The sequence below is a fragment of the Heterocephalus glaber genome, unplaced genomic scaffold (assembly GCF_053883595.1).
Source record: "Heterocephalus glaber isolate CG9 unplaced genomic scaffold, H.glaber_assembly_v1.0 deba00001481, whole genome shotgun sequence".
In the NCBI taxonomy this organism is placed as follows: Eukaryota; Metazoa; Chordata; class Mammalia; order Rodentia; family Bathyergidae; genus Heterocephalus; species Heterocephalus glaber.
In genome coordinates, this window is record NW_028258317.1 from 11,375,488 (window position 1) to 11,397,530 (window position 22,043).

At 37.6% G+C, this 22,043-nt stretch overlaps 1 protein-coding gene and 1 pseudogene across 1 annotated transcript in view; both read left to right on the forward strand.

Annotated features, from left to right (window-relative positions):
* Erp44 (endoplasmic reticulum protein 44) overlaps positions 1 to 22,043 on the forward strand; it is a 96,751-nt gene that overhangs the window by 16,223 nt on the left and 58,485 nt on the right. Inside the window, exon 2 of the mRNA XM_004864920.4 lies at positions 20,676 to 20,748. Within this exon, the coding sequence (XP_004864977.1) occupies positions 20,676 to 20,748 (73 nt within the window). The remainder of the gene's footprint in view (positions 1 to 20,675; positions 20,749 to 22,043) is intronic.
* LOC110345783 (nuclear protein localization protein 4 homolog pseudogene) lies at positions 1,118 to 20,658 on the forward strand (annotated as a pseudogene).

The following is a 22,043-nucleotide window of genomic DNA, read 5'->3' on the forward strand; positions in this document are numbered from 1 at the left end:
TGAAAGCTTTCAGTTTCTTTCCATTTAGTATGGTGTTGGCTATTGGTTTGTCATAGATGGCTTTTATCAGATTGAGATAGAGACCATCTCTTCCAATTTTCTGTAGTGTTTTTATAATGAATGGTGTCCCCCAAGTGGGAATCGAACTCAGGACCTTGCAGTTACCAGGCAGGCACAATGCCACTGAGCTAAATCCCTGGCCCATCATGGATGGGTGTTGGACCTTGTCAAATGCTTTTTTGGCATTTATTGAGGATCATATGTTTTGTTTTGTTTTGTTTTTTTCTACCAGGGATGGAACTGAGGACCTTGCACTTGTGAGGCAGGCGGCGGCACCACTGAGCTAAATCCCCAGCCCAAGGATCATATGAGTTTTGTCCTTGGCTCTGTTAATATGTTGCATTACATTTATTGATTTGTTTATGTTGTATCATCCCTGCATCCCTGGGATGAATCCTACTTGGTCATGATGATAACCTTCTTGATGATTTGCTGCATTTTGTTTGCCAGTATCTTATTGAGGATTTTTGCATCTATGTTCATTAGGGAGATTGACCTGTATTTCTCTTTTTTGGCTGCATCCTTCTCTGGTTTTGGTCTTAGAGTAATGCTTGCTTCCAGGAATGAATTTGGGAGTATCACTTCCTTTTCAATTTCATTAAAGAGTTTGAGAAATAGCAGCATTTGATGAATGTTAGAAGAGCATACACTAATGATTGGATGGCATGTGATACCAACATTCACCATAGTTTTTATCATACCTGGTAATGACAGTGATTAATTAGACAGTTATTAATGGCAATAACAACTAACAATAATGATGTAATAATTTTTTAAAAAAATTTAAACACACACTGTATTTTTGAGTCAGCCTTTTTCCATAATTAGAAAGGCTTTCATTATTCTAAGATTTGAAAGTGATTCTCACATATATGGTTTTGTTGAAAACATTTAAATCTTTATATTTAGTTGATGTATATTCCCCAGAGGATTCAGAGCTTCTTAATATTTTGTTTCAGCTGACTCCCTGTTGTTTCAAGCTAGTTTAATGAACTGCCTATCTTTCTCTGATTTGAGGCATACAGTATGTTCATAGTTGAGATTATTGCGCCCTGGAATGGGTTCGCCTCGAGAAAGGGGCCGCGCCTTGGAAAGCGTCGCGGATCGTGCGGCACCGGTGAGCTCTCGCTGGCCCTTGAAAAAAGAAAAAATAAGTATGCTTGAGATTATTACTGGACTTTTTCTTCTGTTCCTTTTTCTGTTTACCTTTTAGAATCAGCTTGTATGGTTAAAAAAAAAAACCTTTTTGATATTTTTATTCACAGTTCTTGTTAAGTTTTTCCCTAGGTATTTTTTTTTCTGTCATCATTGTAAGTAGGCTTTCTTCTTCCATTATATACTCTAATTGTTTTTTGTGTTCTTAGTTTTGCATGTTTTGTACCCTAATTCTTTTTTTGTTTGTTGTTTTGTTTTGTTTTTTGAGACAGTCTTGTTTTGTAGTTCAGGCTGGCCCTGAACTCCCTGTGTAGCCCAGGATGGCCTTGAACTCCTGCCTCAGCCTCCCAAGTGTTTGGATTCCAGATATGTGCCACTATGCCCAGTTGTACCCTAATTCTTTATTAATTATTTTTCCAGTATGTACTCTTGTGCATGTTCTTAATTTTACATATTGATTGTGTACCCTGGTACCTTATAAATTCTTTAATTGTTTCTAGTAGTTTGTCTTAGGCTTCCATTTACTCAATTATGCCATTTGCAAAGAGTAGCAATTTTACTTCCTTCTTTTCCAGTTTTAAATTTACAAGTTTTTTTCCTAATTTATCTTCTGCCTACAAAAATGTCAAATGAATAACAGTGGGATAAAGAAAAAACGCAACAAGCAGGAATGAGGGAAGAAAACTCATTTAACTTTAATTACAAAATAGAACTTAAAACAAAAAAATTTTGTAATTCTTTTCTTGGAGTTTTGAAGTAAAGTAAACCTGATGGCAAGATGGCCCATTTTCCAAGTTCCTGAGTCATCATGTACAGACTTAACATTAACCTTGAGTCCTTCTAATTTTATAACATATGTTAATTAAATAATGGAGAACAGAAAGTCTTTAATTTCATAATGTTAGAACTTCACTATGATATCTCAAAGGTGCCCATTAAATAAATATCCTGTTTGGGCTTTAATAACAGAAGTTGACAAGCATTTCAAACAACTTCAAGTGGTGATTTGGATCTGCTAACAGTTTCGTTTCAGCCAAGAGACTGCTGATTTAAGAGTAAGTCTCATATTTACCAGTATAGTTTCAAAGAGAGTGTTGCTTAAGTTACACAAATTAGCAATTTCATTTGATTGCCAAAGAGAATTAAAAAAAAAGCTAAATGTGGTTGTACATGCCTATAGTACCAGCACTGTGGGAGGGGGAGGCAGTAGGTTTTTTAGTTCAAGCCCAGCCTAGGCAACTTAGTGGTTTAGCAAGACCTTCTTTCTAAGTAAATGAATGGATGGGCTCAGCATATGACTCAGTATGAAGGCCCTGCCTGGTTCAGTTCCTAGTACCACACACACACTCACACATTCTCTCACCCACCCAAATGCTTAAGTGTAAAAAACAATTAGTTGTTTATTTGTGGTGATGAATTCTCATAAAAACTTTAAGTGTGTTTAATTATATATGATTAATTGATGTTACGCTCAAACCACAACTTAATGTGGTAGTTTTATACAATCTACAAGTTGGGAGCCAGGAGATACAAATTTGTTACCAGCTCTGCCACCAACTGTATAACTTTAGGAATGCACGTCTTTGCCTTCTTTCTGTTTACCATAAATATGTTGAAAAATCTAAGACTGCTTTTGACTCTCAAGTTCTGAGGTTCATTAGTGATGCTTAGGTCCCTGTCTCAGTGGAATTTGTGTTCCACTGGATAGAAACATTAAAATAATCATCACCAGACTGAAAACTGCATCACAGAAAATCTTTCTTACATATTGAAAAAATATACAGCAAAAAAAATTTTACACTTATATTCTTTATAGCATGAGACTATTTAAACTTAATGTAAGGGAATTTAATATTCAAATGTACACTGTCACCTTGTAGCAGCTTTCAAATGTCTGACTCTGGTTCTCAGCAAACAAAAAAATTAAAAAACACTTTATACTGTAACCCAGTACAAAAAAACACAATAAAAGTTTTTCAGAAATACTAAACTGTGTTCAGTGTTCAGTGTCTTCTGTTTCTCTTTGTTAATGTTGGATGTAATTCCAGTGAATTGATTTTAGAATCCATTAATGTGTTCTCATCTGCAGTTCTAAAATACTACTTTGAAGAGTATTATTCACTCAAACAACATTGCTCAAAATATTTTGGAGGTAGAATCTCCTTTGGCAGACCCTGTAAAATCCATAAACCATGCTTTGCGATATATAGTACTTCGTTGTTAAAAAGTTGAGGCCTTGAGGATTAATCTCTCTGACAAGATAAATGTCATTAGAGCCAAATGTCCAAAGTGGATTATAAGAATACTATTTTTGTTAACATTTTCTTTTTGGTATAAACTACTGTGTGGTATCTTGTATATTGCTCATATCCTTAGCCACTTACAGATGTATATGTTAAAAGAAGCATTTGAAAATGTTCTAGTATATCCTATAAGACCAGCTTGAGTTAGGCACATGATGAAGTTGATTTTTAAAATATTGTGTTAAACTTAAATAGCTTTCAAAAGATGCATAAGTGGGCCATGGATTTAGCTCAGTGGTTTCGCTGCCTGCTGTGCAAGCGCAAGGACCCAAGTTCAATCCCCGGTACCAAAAAAAAAATGCATAAGAAATTTCATATTTCACTATCAATGCAAAAATGTATTTTCCTAAATACTTTTAATGCAAAAAAAGTATTAAATTCACTTCTTTTAATCTAAACAATATTTGAGATATATACATCCACACAAATAGCTTATTTCTTTCTGCCTATGGATCTATGTAAATATATATTTGGAGTCAGAAAGACCATAGGCACTGCATTGAGTTGGATAGGGTCTTCCCAAAATCCACATTCACCAGAACTTCCAAATGTGACTTTATTTGGAAATAGGGTCTTTGTAGATGCACTTAATTAAGGTCTTGAAACCATTCTGGATCTAAGACGAGTCTTAACTCCAATGACTTAATCTTTTTACAAGAAGAGGAGAACGTACTGAAACAGGGAAGATAATGTAAAGATGGAGGTAGAGGTTGAAGTGGTACATCAGTAGGCCAAGGAAAGTCAGTATCCCCTAGAACCTGGAACAGGCAAAATATTCACTCTCCAAGAGCCACTATAAAAATGGTGGCCTTATTATCACCTTGATTTCAGACCCCTGATTTGTAGAATTGTAAAAAAAAAAATTTGTTTTAAGCCATTAAGTTTGTGTTAACTTATTGTGTCAAGCCTAGGAAACTAATAAAAGTAAAGTCACATTAGTTCACATTGAAGAACTATATAAATGTACCAGAGAAATTTTGACCATTCATATACTATTTATCAAAGCAGATATACCATTGACAGGAAGTTTTAATGATCAGTAGAGTCCTTTCATGTGGTAATGACCTTGCATTAGACAAAATTAAGACATATAGTAAAAATTTATTTTGCTGTAAGAATAAAAATACCTTTTTTCCCCCTTTTGCTAAGGAGGGGAGGTATAGGTTTTGTACTGTTTTATCATTTATTTTGTTTGTACTAAGCATGATGCTTGACATATAGTAGGGACACTGCACTGTTTTCTAAAGGATTAAACAGATTGAACCAGATTACTGTAAAGTTCTTTCATAGACATTCTACAGTTTTAGAAGACCATAAAAGAAGTGTATCTTCTTAAAGTTGTGAGAAGTCATGAATGACATTTATTTTGTGGATGGAATAGAAGCCACTTTCTAAAATACTTGCTTGGGGCCTAGATCTCAAATTCTGATAATGTAAGGATCATACTGCAAGAATTCCAGATACCTACTTATGAAAAATACTTAGCCTGCTTGTACAGACTAGCAAGCAAAAAGGCGACAAATCAATTTACAATCAAATTTAGAGAGTAAATTTCATATGAGAAACCTAAATTATAAATAAAGAACAAAATAAAAGATAATATGAAGTAGGGGGATAGATCTTTCTCAGGTGTAAGGGGGAATCAAGAAATGGTGGGAAAGGGGAGAGGGAATGGAAAGGGAGATGATAATGGAATTAAGATGTATTGTATAGGAGGACCGTGTTGGGCGACGCACCAGACTTTGGCTGCTGGAGGAGCCAGGAGGCAAAGCTGGAGTGGCGGTGGCGGTGGCGGTGGCGGTGATGGCGGGAGGCTGGGGCTGAGGCCGGGACCGGGGCTGTGAGGCCCATAGGGCGACAGGCGGCGGCGGGGACCTGGGGCCGAGAGCATCATAATTTGTGTCCAGTCACCAGATGGGGTGAAGCAGATCACGGCCACAAAGAGAGAAACAGCTGCAACATTTTTGAAAAAGGTCGCAAAGGAGTTTGGCTTTCAAAACAACGGCTTCTTAGTTTACATCAATCGAAACAAGACTGGAGAGATAACAGCGTCATCTAGCAAATCCCTACACTTGCTGAAAATCAAGCATGGCGATTTGTTGTTCCTGTTTCCCTCAAACCTTGCTGGACCTTCTTCTGAAATGGAGACGTCAACCTCAGTAGGGGTAAAGGCCTTTGGCACTCCCAATGTGGTGGAGGATGAGATTGATCAGTACCTCAGCAAGCAGGACGGAAAGATCTACAGAAGCCGGGACCCGCAACTATGCCACCATGGCCCTTTGGGAAAGTGTGTGTGAAACACCTGGAGCCTCCTGTGAAGCACATTTCCTTCCATGCCTACATCCGGAAGCTGACCAGAGGGGCTGACAAGGGGAAGTTTGTTGCCTTGGAGAACATCAGCTACAAAATTAAGTCAGGGTGTGAGGGACACCTCCTGTGGCCTAATGGCATCTGCACCATCACACTGAATAGACAGAAATACAGACACATGTTTGAGAATCACACTGTTGCTGACTGCTTCCTCGACTTCTGGAGAAAGACCAGGAACCAGCATTTTGGGTACTTGTACAGACGGTACACGGAGCACAAAGACATTCCCCTTGGCATCAGGGCTGAGGTGGCTGCAATTTACGAACCTCCTCAGGTTGGCTGGATATTCACAGAGCTCATCTCAGAAGATACCCGAAAGGGCACAGTCTGATACAGTCGAAATAAGGACACCTATTTCCTGAGTTCTGAAGAGTGCATGACTGCAGGAGACTTCCAAAACAAGCACCTCAACATCTTTCGACTCTCCCCTGATGGCCATTTCGGATCCAAGTTTGTTACTGCAGTGGCCACAGGTGGTCCCGACAACCAGGTTCACTTTGAAGGGTACCAGGTGTCCAATCAGTGTATGGCGCTGGTCTGTGATGAATGTCTGCTGCCATGTAAGGATCCCCCTGAGCTTGGATACACCAAGGAATCCAGCAGTGAGCAGTACGTGCCTGATGTGTTTTATAAGGATATAGACAAGTTTGGCAATGAGATCACCCAGCTGGCCTGGCCCCTACCCATGGAGTATCTGATCATAGACATCACAGCAACCTTCCCCAAGGATCCAGTTTATACTTTTTCTATTTTGCAAAATCCATTTCCTATTGAAAACCGGGATGTACTGGGTGAGACACAGGACTTCCACAGTTTGGCCACCTATTTGTCTCAATACCTCGTCTGTGTTCTTGGATACCATCTCAGATTTCCACCTCTTGCAGTTTCTGGTCACCAATGAAGTTATGCCTCTACAGGACAGCATCAGCCTGCTGCTGGAGGCAGTGAGGACCAGAAATGAGGAGCTGGCACAGACGTGGAAGAAGTCTGAGCAGTGGGCCACCATCGAGCAGCTGTGCAGCACTGTTGGTGTGCAGCTCCCAGGCCTCCATGAGTATGGTGCCATCAGAGGCTCCACACACGCTGCCACCACCACCATGTGGGCCTGTCAGCGCTGCACCTTCGGGAACCAGCCGGGCACGGGTCACTGTGGGATGTGCATCCTTCCCAGGACCTAGGGCTCCGGCCCTCTGCTGGATGGACTGGGCCAGCCCAGCCCTCTGAAGCCAGGAGTGTTACATGTCCCCTGTATGGCTAAAGCCAGCAGCCCTGCAGGGGCAGAACCAGCTGCCCTGGTGTCCTTGGACCCACCAAAGCTTCTCAGCTCTGATCCTGGAGTGGTGGCTCTGGCGGGTGTGCTGGCCCTGAGCACAGCCAACTGGAAATGCCAAGCAGCCCTACCCAGGAGCACCCCACATGCTTTGCGCAGTGCACAGCCCCACCATGGTGGAAGGACCGGGCACCTCCACATTCTCACCTGGAGGGGGCTCCTGCCACCAGCTTCCCTTTCCCTTCTCAGTGCTTTCTGTTCTGTTCTTTACACCCCATCCCACCCCACCTGTGTGTTTGGTTGGCAGCTCTTGGCTGCCTCTGTCTTCTATTGCTCTAGGGTAGAGGCCTCTGTCCAAGAGGGCCACGTCCCTCCCACATGAGTGGCTACCATCTGCTGGAAACACATGTGGCCAGGCCACAGCCTCCTTGGCTTGACGTGCAAATTAGTGGCTGCCTTCCCTTCTCTCACCCAGCAACCAGATGGGATTTTAAAGTCTGCATTGCTTATAATAACAGTTATTAGTAATTCGTGCCCCAGAAGACTTTTATTTATTGTTTTTAATATAAAACTGCACAAAAGGGGAGACAGAGAGACTAAGCTAGTGTCCCCTTCGTCCCCCTTCAGTGCAGGCCCTCTGGGTGTTCAGGGTGGTGAGTAGGCAGGGGCCCCCGTCAGTTCGCCTCACAAACCTCAGTGCCTGAGACTTTTCTACCAAGCCACACAGGTGTGGCAGCTGGCAATGTGGTTGGCTGAGCAAGAGTAGTGGCTCTCACCTGGCAGACAGCCCCTCCAGACAGCTGCGAGGGTGAGCACCGGGGCTTTGGTCCTCTCTCCCCAATGTTGTCCCTCTCCCCATGGCTCTGTGCTGTGGCCATTGAAATGGGCCTGGAACAGAGCGCCTTGTGGGACCTGTGGGACCTGGGCAGGTGATAGATACTGTGTGAGGTCCAGCAACCCAGAACAGGTCCCAGCAGTCCTGAATGGCGTGTGGCTGGCTTTGGCCCTTTCCCAGGGGAGCGGTGAGCATCTTAATGCCTCTTTGCCTTAATGAGAGCCAAGTCAGCTGTGCTGGCCCTGGGAAAGGCCAGCCCAGCGGCAGGCAGTTGGGAAACTGTCACCCTGGAGTAGCAAGCCCACGAAGTCCTCCCCATCCTTGGTCCTGTGGACAGAAACCTGGCCTGCTTTCTGTGCCATGGTGGGGCTGTGATCGGCACCCTAGGTCCGCTTGCTGTGGGATCACATGAAGGCTGGTGCTTCATTTGCTCCTGGGGCTATGAGCCTCTTGGGTTAGGTCAGGCCAGGGCCATTGGGGGGTCAGAGGAGGTGGGAAATAGCCAGGTCAGCAGTCTGTCTGCCAGTGTGCGGGTGCCAAGGCAGGCTGTGTGGCCTGCCTCTGGGAGCAGCCTCGGCTGGGGCTTTGTCCTCCTCTGTCTCACCTGCGCCCTGAGGTCAGCCGTGAGACTGAATGCTGTGCTGGTTGCTCACTGTGTCCAAGGCCATTCATGCCAGCACTGCTGCCCAGCTTGGGCAGGCGCTGGACAGTGCAGGCTTCCAGAAACCTTGCTGCCACTGCTACCATGGTCTCCTCTCCCACTCACTCTTGTCATTATCCACCTAGTTCATTTCCTTTCCTCTTCAATATTTTTCTTGCTCTAAAGTTCTGACATCCACATAGTTCATGTTTTCTTTTGTCTTTTAGCTAAAGAAAAAGTGTTGTGATTTCTCTGAAAAAAAGAAAAAGATGTATTGTATACACGTACCAATTCCCAAGAAATATAAACATTATTTACTGCAAACGCTAATAAAAAATTTTAAAAATTTATAGAGTAAATAGAAATATTGTGCCCACTAATAGATGTAATTTTTAAAAGGAGGAAAAAGCAAGTCTTTATCAGCTGTAGTTCACATCCTCTATTGTTATAGGCGTAAGCATAATTTTTCTATTTATCAGTTAATGAAATTACTGCAGCAGTTTCAATGAACATTGTTTTTAATTAAAACTACACTTTTTGGGTAAGAAGTCTGTGGGTGGGTTAGAGACTCTAAATGGGCAAATAAGTGCTCAAATGTGAGGGCAACACAAATATTTTATAACTTTCTCTATCATGAGATATAAAGAGCACTAAAATAGAATCATGAACTTCAAAGATTGCTCATTTATAAATTATTTGTCTCACTGCTATATTTCATATCATCTCTCTCATCATTTCTTTAGTATCCATCAGGTTCTGTAGCCGCTGCTTTACTCAGGTCAAAGTAGTAGTTATTCAGAATTACAAAATGAAGAGGACAGTGATTTGGATGTAGAATGTTCTCATGTTCTCCGTTTCCTCTTTGTGCATGACTCTTTGACAGCATTGTTGGTAGAATGGTCAATTACCCTCCAGTTGAAATCTTGTTACTACAGAGCTTATAGGAAAACCCAGATAGAAGTTTTTCCCCTAACACAACTGGATACACTTACCTTTCTTGACTCTGTATCGGTCAGTTCTATCTTACACAGTTCACCAGGAACATGTCCACCCACTCTTACACAAGCTCATGGTCATCCTCAGATGAGAATGTATGGAGTTAGAAACATTCAACCAGGCGGTACCTGCAGGAAATTCAGGACCATCCTGCCCTTCTAGAGCTTGTAACCTACTTAGGGAGATTTTCATGACCAAGCATAAGAGGCACATGAGACATATATATATGACACAAGTACTGTAAAGCTTCTAGAAAGTATCCTAGAAAATTTTGAGGAACACAGTGATTTCTATAGATGAAATAAATGAGTGGTGAAGCCTGGCTATGGAAGTTCAGGTTGTACATCATTGGAAGATAAAGTTGAAAGGTTAGGTTAGGGCAGAATGTGATCCTTCAGTGATCTACCTTAGAAATTGGAATGCAAGGAACTAATACAAAATAGAATTTTAGTAAAGAGTATAACAGCAGTATACAGAACAACATGTATGGAGGAGTAAAAAATTTAATTATAATGATTACCACTATAAGAAAATAAAACTTCCTGTATATCAAAAGAACTACCTTTTTTTTTTTTTGGTAAAGAACTGCCTTTTAAAACAAAAATCCTATTTTGCATAGGGAAAAGACATTTTAAAAACCATAAAAACTGAAAACTAATTTGACAGAAACAACACAAAAACGTATCTATATCAGTAAGCATAATATGTTTAACTGATTTATTAAAATTTTCGTGTTGGAGCACAAATTAAAACTATTCTGAAAGCAAGAGACATACAGTACCTATAGAAAAAAGTGGTCCCAGAAGGTTGTGAATAAAATGATAAATTATACTAGCAAATGTGAACAAATAAGGCTGGGATCTCTCATTTTCTAACCAAGGTGGAACACAGGCCAAAATATAAGTAGCAAGATAGAATGACAAGAGTTCTTTCTAAAGCTAAGGGCATAATTTACAGTGACAGTGTAAATTGTAAACATCTGTAAACAAAATAGCAGGAGCAACATGTATAAAACATATTATGGGGATTCAAGTTGAAAGAATGGTATAATCTAAATTTCCTTCTCTCATTCCAATGACAGATTACGTTTTAAAAGTATATATAAATATATGAGCTAAATGACCTTTATCAGTATATTAGATCTGATATCATCTCAATAGGTACTGGAAATGCATTTGACAAAATTTAACATTTTTGACTTGAAATGCTAATAGAGAATTATTCGTTTAGCAGGAAACAAAAAAGGTATCTGTTTCAGCCCAAATGTCATAATTATGTATACTGAGAGAAATTCTAGAAGCATTATTACTAAATTTAGACAAAGAATATCTATTAATCCAAAATTGTTTTGAGGCTTTTACAGTATATTCCTAATTGGGCCAATGATTATTCCTTTTTTCTTTACCTCTGCCTCATGGCAGCTAAGAAAATGGGGACAGAAGTAAACAAAGGAAGTAGATTACTAAATTTAGATTTCCTTCTAGCAAACATTGTTACTCTGATTAGTTTTTTGGTAAAACTGCTTAGAAAGCTAAACTACTATGTAGTAGTGCTAGAAGTCATGAGTTAGTGACTTTTAATATATATGACAGGTTTGAGACTGTCACTTGGGGGATTTTATACCAAAAAAGGAAAATGTAAGTTCATTTGCTTTATAAAGTTAACATACACAGATGTGGCATATGGGACAACATTAAAGATTGTTTCTTCTAATCATTTAATTAGGATAGGCATCTCAGTATATCGCCTATCAACAGCTACTTCTGATTGACATTTAGAGTTGATTTGGTTTTTAGCAATAGAATGATTATAAAGATGTACTGTTTTAAAAATAGGTAATAAATTAAGTACCTTAGGTCTATATAATGAAACCGTGGGATTTGGTAATAAAAATATTTTTACCTTATGGCACAGTACTCCGCTTAAAAATGAGAAACTAGAAGGTCTGAGGATCATTCTGGAACTAAGTGAATATGGAAAAAATCAAGCCAGATACTGCACTAAAGAACATTTTTTTCTTTGAAGACCAAGAAACAGTGTTACGTGTTTAGTAGTGAAATAAATGGATTCTACATGTGTAAGAAATATTTTCTTCACATTGCAATGTAGAATGCGTACCCTAACAGCAAAAGCCAGTTAATAAAAGGATGAAAGAATTCGTTGTATAATTTAGGAGATACCAAGGTCTCTAGTATATATTCTTTTTTTTTTTTTGGTACCGGGGATTGAACTCGGGTCCTTGCGCTTGAGTAGCAGGCAGCGAAACCACTGAGCTAAATCCCTAGCCCCCAGGGTCTCTTTTTCTTTTCTTAAACTAAGTGAAAAGCTGGGCATGATGGTGCACACCTGTAATCCCAGCACTTGAGAGGCTGAGGCAGGAGGATTACCATGAGTTCAAAGACCAGCCTGAGCTACATAGTGAGTTCAAGGCCAACCCAAATAACAACAAAAAAAGCTAAGTGAAAACATTGGTATTTCCATTGTTTAGTATTTTAAAACATTGGTATACTATATAGTTCACCTTATCCTGTTTCCCTAGAGACTCCTTATCTCAGGGTGCACTCCTGCGGGGAGCCCAAATGAAGATAGTCTGTCATAAATTTCTTGTATTTTGGTAATGGCTGCTTACATCCATTGCATAGTGTCATTTTATGGGTTCCTATACATTCAGTGTTTCCTGTATCCCAGTTCTTGGACTTGATTAGATTAATGTAAAAATTCAATTTCTTGTTATTGTTAAGAACTTTTACAAGTGGTACTTTCTATTTCCTATTGCATCCCATCAGGAAACATAATGTATCTAGTTTTCCTACTTTTAGTAATATTAAGATTGTTCCATAACAGTGCCCACACAGTTGTTCCATGTTAAAATTAACTCAGAGTTTGCTGAAAGCACGGCAAAAATGGAATACTGACATACGAAGTTATTCTTATTGTCCAGTACCCGTCAACTATTTTCTCTTGGGAGAAGATACTGACTTTGCAGGAAGTATGTGTGACTCTTGAAATACTAGAGTTAGAAAATCTTTTCCTTCTTATTTCTAAAATGAAAGTGAAGTTAAGTCTGATGATCTTGCTAGATTTAATATAAACTATATAACGTTATTTTCACTCTTCTCACAGTGCCTAACATGTAACAGAATCAGTAAAATTGTAGAATGAATGTGTAACCAAGAAAAAGAATACGTGGACCACCATGTACGTACTCTCTAGTTAATAAGCTTTGCATTGCTGTGACAAACTATTTGAGAAAATCAAATTTAAAAGAAAGAAGGGCCAGGGATTTAGCTCAGTGGTTCCGCTGCCTGCCTCGCAAGCACAAGGTCCTGAATTCGCTCCCCAGTATCAAAACAAAAAAAAAGGGAAGATTTGGTAATTTAAGCCTTTAGCACATGGCCTTGTGGGACATTTAAGATCCAAACCATAACACTCTAAATAGGGAACTTACTTTCATCAGGCATCATGGACAGGAGGCACAGTACAGCTCAAAGTGAGTCAGTCATAATTTTCTCTTGGCATATGTTTGCAAGTATTTGTTCTGGAATGTAACTTTCAAGGACCAGTGCTAGATAGTTTTTTGGGAGACAGAGATAAAGAGAACACTGTCTTATCACCACCACCACCCTTCATCCCCAGGTTCCAGGGTGTTTACAGAAAAAGGAGGATTCTCATTTTGACTTTTCTCCCAATTATCATGTTTTGTTACTATTGCCCTTGCTAGAAGTTTGGGTTCTAATAGAGTACAATGTGGTGATTTTAGGAAAACAATCCTTTCTACACATTGATATGCTCACTCCAAGCTCTGAAAACCTTTTAAAAATAATAACATCCATTCTAAAGGTCAAAGAAGTACATTATCTCTTCCAGGTGAATTAGTCATAGCAGTTTTAGATACAATGAAAAACAAAACCATATAACATCGATTTTTAATGGAATTCTATGCATGATCAAATTACTGCAGAAAACTATGAAATTTTTGTTCCTTTTTCTTTGTTCATAGTTGTTTTTACTGGCTGACTTAAAAAAGGGTTAAAGTAGCTTCCCAATGTTATTTTATCCTTAGTTCTATTTTTCCTTTGCTTTGAACTTCTAGTTCATTATAATGCTTCTGGGAATATTAACAGTGTAAGATGTGCCTTGATTGATACCCAACTTCAAGGTCCTTAGTTCCTGTCAGCCTCAGCTTCTTTTCTCAAGGGACCTTTCAACATCTCCTAGCTCCTTGCAGCCAACTGTAAACCTTTATGCTTCTCTTACCTGCCAGCTTAATGCAAAACAGAGTAATAGTGGACTGACACTGAAGTGAGCGAAGTGGCCTCCAGGGAGGAGAAGCAGCCTGGGCCCCATGGCATTGAGACTTCAGGTTGTAGGCTGATTTGTCAATCTGGATTAGAAATGGAAGAGAGCTGTTGCCTGATATATAACTTATTTCTTGCTGTAGTAGAGACATAGTTTGTAAAGGACTTTGAGAATCTCCTAACTGAAAGGCATGCAAATGAGATATAGCAAAATACACTAAGTATTACTGCAGAATGCCTTGCAGATGTAATGTCAACTGAGAACAGGGAAACCTCCATAGGGGAGTAAACATCTATTGGAGCTTTTATTTTATACCTGTAATTTCATGCAGAGATACCTATCCAGGCTATTTTTAAAGCAGAAAGTAATATGCTTTTAAAGATTAATATCTGTGAATTTCTAATAAGATTATAGAGGTTGCATTTTTCTAAAATCACAGCAATTTATAATTATGGAATTGTCACAATTGAATTTTAACCTATTCTTGTGTGCATATTTGAAGATCATGAGCTTAGTGCAGAGTTTATAATGAATGTACATGCTTGCTGTTAGAGTAAAATGCTTTCTTCTCTGAAACAGTGCTTCCTAAACTTCAGTGTGCCTGGGATTCATCTAGGGGTCTTATTAAAATGCAGATTCTGGGTCCAAGATTCTGCATTTCCCAAGGGTTCCAAATGGTGCCTGTCAGTGCTACTGGCTAGGGGCCACTGTTGAATAGCAGGGTTTTAAGGTATTGAGCTTTAGACAGATTCACTGGAAATAATTCTTGTTTTATAAACTCATTTACTAAAATATTTTAATGAAGTACCTAGTCTAGTAATTGCTTCTATAAATATGAATCTTACTAACAAATAATATATGATAACTTCTGTCTGATATTTCATTAGCCACTGGTCATAAAATTTTGTCCCAAGTCATTTTTTTTTAACCTTAAAAACAAAACAAGAAGTGTCTGGTTTTTATCCACTAATGTAGCATAGTCATTCCTTTTTTGGTGATAATTTGCTGATGATTTGCTCTTTTTTTTCCAGTTTTATTAAGCTATAATTGATGAAAATTGTATATATAGTACTGACAGCATGGCATTTGATAAATGTATACATTGTGAAATGATTAAATCTAGCTGTTTACCATATCCATGACCTTAGGTGTGTGTATGAACATTTAAGATCTAATTTCTTGGCAATTTTCAGGTTTATGGTACATGATTAATAACTGTAGCCACCATTCTGTACAAGAAATCCTGAACTATTCTTAAATGTGGATAGTTTATATACTGAAGTGTGTGGAAATCATGAGAGCAGTGTGGGGTGGGGACAGAAGAAGGTACGACTCTGGGCCCCTGACAGCTTTGAAACAGTGCTGTGGAGAAGCTTCTGCTGTAGGTGGGAGGATCGCTTTTGAGATTCCATCTAACCTTAAAAATTCTCACCAAGGATTGTTCTTTGTGGTAGTAAATAGTAGTTGAAACCAAATTGGAGTGTAGCCTTCATTCTTATTTTATAAGCTTATTTTCCTCAAACATGTTTTTAAAAATAGTCGTTGGCCATTCTGATTTCTAGACCTCTTTCTTCCATTTCTTACTTCCAGTGCTGTCTCTGAATTGTCATTCCATATGGTATGGTAATAGGCGATCTGTGGGATATAGAATTGAATAAAATCCAGTCTTTATTTTAAAGTACTCCTAATGTATTGGAGGAAGTAAGTTACCAGCACAAACCATCAGTTTAAGGGCAAAAATTAATATTTGTCTTTCTTTAGGAAAGAATAATGTTAAGGGCTGGGAATTTAGCACAGTGGTTCTGCCACCTGCCTTGCAAGCACAAGAACCCAAGTTCGATCCCCGGTACCAAAAAAAAAAAAGAAAGAATAATGTTAAGACCCTACAGAAAGTGCTCCAGGAGTTCATACAAGAGAAATGAATCATTGTTGTTTGGGACCAGGAAGAAAGGCTTCATAGAAAATGTAGCTTTTGAATTGGGTGTTAAAACACCCAGATATTGTTGGAAACACCAGGTATTCTCTCTGGGCTGTTACCACAGCAGAAATTTCATAAGCAAGGCATAGAGAGAGGAGACTAATGAGACATATTTTAGGAATTATGGGTACTGTAAATTTCTTGCATTCAGTTCTTGAATTTATGACTCACAGGATTTGGACTGTTTGTGAGTGATCTTAAAAGGCTCATGTAGCAACTTTTTTGAATTACTGATTTTACTTGCTCAGAGTTTAGTGTTTCAAGTCAGTGAATGAAGCTAGTGATTGATTTAGCATTCATATCTTAATCCATCTTTATTTACTCATTCCATTTTTTCGAGAGGATATTTTGCTCTTAGTTGAGGATTTGGGGAACAGCTTGGTATAATTCCTCTCAGCTGTCAAATGTCTATTAAACATAGGGTGACTATGTCATTTATTGTCTGAATTAGGGACCCTAAAGAGTTCAAGGGGTGGTGCTCTAATAAAACTCCAGGGCAACAGCATAAACTGGGGTTTCTCAATAAGCTAGAGTTTGGCCAACTAGAATGTACTGTAGGTGCTCAAGGTACAGTCATTTTAGTTGGAGCAGGGTGGGTGTGGATGGAAAATGTAGGATGTGACTCAGCAAAGCAAGTGTGACTGGTACTAAATATCAGGTGAAGGAGTTAGGCTTTTCCTTGAAGGTTTTTTGTCAGAGGAGTTGATGTACATGAAGCAACATTTGGAAAGATTACTCTGGCCTCTATGGCCAGGTTGAATTGAAAGGAGACATTCAATTTAGAGAGTATCATAATAGTTCCCATTAACTCTATATTCAGATGGGAACCATTGGTCCTATTGTGTTTTGTGTGTGCTAGTATTATAGCATGGGCATATGTTAATATTGTAACAATTAAAATCTGACTTAACATTTAAAGAGTGGTTTAAAAAAAAGCAAATAAACTTACTGCTGGGTATGGTGGAACCCATCTATAATTCCCGCACTCTGGAAGTCCGAGGCAGAAGGATCATCAGTTCAAGCCTAGCCCAAGTGACTTACAGAGACTCTGTTTCAAAAAATTAAAAAGGTTGTAGGTATAGCTCAGTATAATGACCTTGGGTTCAGTCTCCAGTAGTGCAAAAAACAAACTAAAATAGCTTGCCTTATCTTTAATCAACTTTTCATTGCCCATATCTTACTTTAACTTGGTACCTAATCTAAAGAGAATTTTACTTTCTCAGTAACTCTCATTGTAGCCTACTTTTTCCCTTTTTCTGTCCCTATTCCATGGAACAGGTTGGTCTATTGAGAAAAAAGTTATTTTCTATCAGGAAAACCAAAGCTACATGGAAATGGGACTCAATCTTTGATGGGCTGATTATGCAGTAGTGGAGAAGAGTACACCCTAGAACAGGAAAGAGTGGAGTTTTTTCAGGGAAAAGCAACTGCCTGCTAGATGGCTTCTAAGTGCTATAGAAATGCAACTAGTATGCTGGCATCCCTCCCCAGGTAAGTGGCCTTGGAGAATCCAGAGAAGTTTAAGGAAAGGAAACCTTTGTAGGACCTCAATTTTAAAAATCCCTCTATATAATGGAAGAAGAGTTCTTTTTTTTTTTTTGTACCGGGGATTGAACTCGGGTCTGTGCTCGCGAGGCAAGCAGCAGAACCACTGAGCTAAATCCCCGGCCCGGAAGAAGAGTTCTTTACTTTATAAAGAAGTAACTACTATATAAAGCTTGTTTGTCACTTTTTTAAAAAAATGAGTTTTTGTGCAGTATTACCCATTTCACTGGTGTGCCTTCCCTTTCTTTTATAAAAGATTGTATCATTAGATGTCAGACTAAAATGTTTCTTAGAGGAAATAGTGAGTTGTGAAAGATGATTTCAGATATTTCTCTTCACTGCTATATTAGCAATAAATTGAATAATGAAGAGGACAAAGTTGTAAAATACTGTTTATGTCTCTCTCTCTATATATATATGGTCCATCATATTGATAATGATATTTCATCAATAAAGGTTATATTCTCTTTGACTATTAAAATCTCCTATGAAAAATTTCAGTCTAAATTTTTGCTGTTTATTTTGGAAAAATTTTAAAGTTTCCATCAAGCCTTAAAAAAACAAAACAAAACATCTTTCCTTCCTGATCTGGAGCTACTTGTCTTTTACTTAAGCTCTACAGCATTTGATACATAAAGATGTTTCCCCAGGAGAGTCTTATTTCTGCTGAGGGCTGACATGAAAAGAAACAATTTGTCAGACCAGTGGAGCTTGCTAACAATTCAAATAAACAACCTGCATATTAATAGAAATGTTAATGATAACAGAAAAATACCCCTTTTCTTCCCTGCAGGAAGGAGAGATTAGTGGATCAGAGACAGTTTTCTTGCTTTGGGGCTTCTTAACAAACACAACTGTTAGTCGAATGTTAGTCTTAGTTCATATTTATTAGTACAGTGTTTTTAGTAATGGTTTACTTAATATAGCCAAATTGATTATTGCCTCATTTTTCCCATTTAGCAAGTAAATGTTTTTGCCATGTAAATATTTCAAAGTAAAAAGTACCTAAATTTAGAATCTAAGCATATATTTTAATAGGTGTTAGTGAACTCTTCAGAAACAGGCTCCATTGGAATATGTAGTCAAAACCCATTATCGTCTGTAATCTAGCATTATTTTGCTGCCCTCTTGGTCATTGCAACTAGCTTAAGGGCTCCTTGAGATAGAGCATAGTATGCCCAATGTATTTGTAGTTTTAGTGCCTAATAGATATTCTGTACCTATTGTTAATGAGTTGACTTTCAATATAAATAACTTTATTGCTTTATGATAATATTTTGTTTTCCTATTTTTTTTCAATATGTGACTATAAAACTTTGCTGTAGCAACATAGTTAGATTCTGCTTTTATCTAGATTTGGTCTAACCAGGAGGGAAAAATCTGTTAGCGAGATGTTGAGATTGTGGAGAAAAGATTTCTTTCCTTGCCCATCTCTAGGTTCATGTTTGAGATCCCTGTAACATAGATAAACAAGAGAAAATAAGACAATATTATTTAATGTAGTTAAGTTTTATGTGATGGGATCCTTCAGAAATGATGACCTAAAACAAGAAAAAAATACAGTGTACTTTTATGTTTGGCTTGGTGAAGGACAGTCATGCAGAAAGAAGTATGATTGGGCAAAAAGGAGTATAATCTAATAGCAATAAATTGAGGGGACTTTAGCAAGGCCTGTTTGTTTTTCTTGGTGTCTCTGTGTGGTCAGAGATAAGAATATTCTTTTCTTCTAGTTCTTGGGAGGGTATATCCCTCGTGAGGGGCTTAGGAGGACATTGGAGAATTGGTGGTGTTGTGGCCTGCTGCAGGGGAGAAAGAAGGCCAGAGAGACTTCTCTATTTCTATTGCTTTGGCAGATGCCAAGGTGCCATATTGTAGGGTTGCATATCCTCACCCTCATCAATATTAAGTAATGTTAAGAGTGAAGGGAAATTTAATGTTTTGTTAATTTTTGAAGAATTGAAAATATGTATAAATAATTTATCTGGAGATTTGCAATCATTTAACTTAATTTTAAGAGTATAATTATCACTTGCTAGCAACATATGTGGTTGTAACTTATTGGGTATATCAATTTTGGTAACTTGAATATAAGACTTGGTGTCCTTAGACTTCTTCTAAGAGTAATTCTATAGAAATATTTTTAAAAATTAGCTAGGATTATTTATATGCTAATAAACATGTCTATATATCATTTAGATTGAATTATTGGTGAATTGTAAAATTTTGAGTTGTCACTGTTGTGAGTGGTAAAGTGTGGCGGCCAAATGGGTGGCTAAAGGAAAACTTTCCAGTACTCTGATCAGAGCCTCCCATTAGTTGTGTCAAAATAAAAAGTAATGTCTCAGTGAATGACTTTCTATACACAACTGTTTTGAACAAAAACTGTAGGCAGCAAATACAAAGTATATTAAAAATAGAACCTAAGAAAGTATTACTTTTTAAAATAAAAATTGCTAGTTTAGTTTAAAATTTTTTCTTTGTTTTGGAAATGACAGACTAAGATTATCTTTGGTTTTGGATTTCAGGCACATTAAAGTGAAAACATAACTTTTTTTTTTTTTTTTGGTACCGGGGATCGAACTCAGGTCCTTGCGCTTGCGCAACAGGCGGTGAAACCACTGAGCAAAATCCCCGGCCCTAAACATAACATTTTTAAGTAATCTCTCAATATATTGTTATTACCATTATAGCTAAAACATAATATTCTTATTCTCTTAAATAGTCTCTCACTTAACACATCGTCATCACCAGTAAGTGAAAATAATGAAAGAGGTGGTTTGAGTTTACTGTTGGCAAATCTTCTCTGATTCTTTTGCAGTTTTTTGTTCTGTTTAGGGGCATAGTGGGATAGAATCAGCAAACTTAGCTTTGGTTTTATATAAATACTTTCTAAACTGATAATCTGGGAATTTTTCTGGTGCTATAGAAATAAAGTTGTTAAAAATATTAATTTAAATGAATGAGTAAATTCTTAGTTTTAAAAATGTTTAGAGACAATTTCTTTTGTTTGGAAGTGTAGGAATTCTTACTTGACTAATTTTAGGATGAAAAGTTAGTATTTCTCCTGTTTTGTTGACCTAGTGAAGGGTTAAAGTAATTATTAAAGATTAAAAATCAGTTGATATTCTAAATAACAAATGGAACCAACTTTATTCATTAATTTTTTAGACTTTTATTTGCCTTTTGTGGAAACATTTATTAATTTCACATTTTAAAATTTTCAGGTATCTTGGATTTTTACTCCTGTAACAACTGAAATAACAAGTCTTGATACAGAAAATATAGATGAGATTTTAAGTAAGTACCTCAGTTTTTAAAAGTATACTTTCTTCTCTATAGTGTTTTATATTTTTAAAAAACTATAATAAAATCTCATTTAGCTAGGATAGTTGAAGAGCTAGCATTCTGATTTATTTCATAGCTTACTGAATTAAAAGTTTTGTTCATTGTTTTTAGTAAAATTTCTTAAAATATGCGTCTTCTTTCTCATGTTAATTAGTACTTTTAGTCTTTTTTTCCCTTTGCCTTAGTATACATAAGATTCTCACCAGTGTAAGGCTCCTCAGAAGTCTTCAGTACCCATTGTCCAGTACTAAATCTTAATGACCTTATGACACAGCCTAGAATTTTTTTTCCTTTAATTAATTTGCCTATTCCGATCTCTTTTAGCGTCATTGGACTAGTTAAGTTTAATAAGTGTTTGCTATATGCATTGTTTAGTGATAGTATTATTTTGGATAAAATTAACTTGGGAGAAACCATATCTCATTTTTAATAATGGTTAAGGGAAGGTGAGGATAGGGTTGGTAGAAAATTCCAATTTAGGAGTTTAGAGAAAATGTTTAGTAGGTATAAAATGATTTCTTCTTTTTTTTTTTTAATACTGTTTTGCATATAACAAAACAAGTCTAAGAGGTTAAAGGAGTTAAAATATTCATTAAGTGTTGTACATTGTTTTGTATCCCTGGAATATTAAATGGTACAAAGACTATTCCCATCTTATGGGATTTCTTTAGAATACTGTACTAGTTATATACTTTAGCATGTGTGAGAATCACCTGGAGGGCTTGTTAATCACTAACTGCTAGGACTGACCCCCAAGTTCCTGATAGAAACTGCTAGTTCCCACCTAATTTGCATTTCTGTAAGTTCCTAGGTGATGTTGGTGCTTCAGGTCCAAGAGCCACAGTTTGTGAACCACAGCTTAGATTGAATAGGCAAGTGGATAAAAAGTGCTTAAGGTAAAAAGGGAAGGAAATTGAAACTCACATGTCATTCTTACTCCTTCTGTCTTCCAAATTCTGGAATATCTTTGTGTTTTATTTTCATAAGTATTTGGAGAGTTGAAGTTTCTCTAAATTAGGTTTAGGCAAAAGAAAGGGTCTCTTCTGTGAAATAGGATTTAACTTGCAGAACTAATTCTCAGTTATTCATGAGTGTAGAAGATCAAAATATGGATTACTAAAACCTTCATTCATCACTCCACTTCATAGGAGTAGGCATTTAGTAGCTAACTTGCCTGATTTGATTTTCTTACATTCATTTAATATGCAAGGATATATATTAATATATAATATATATAAGGATAAGGA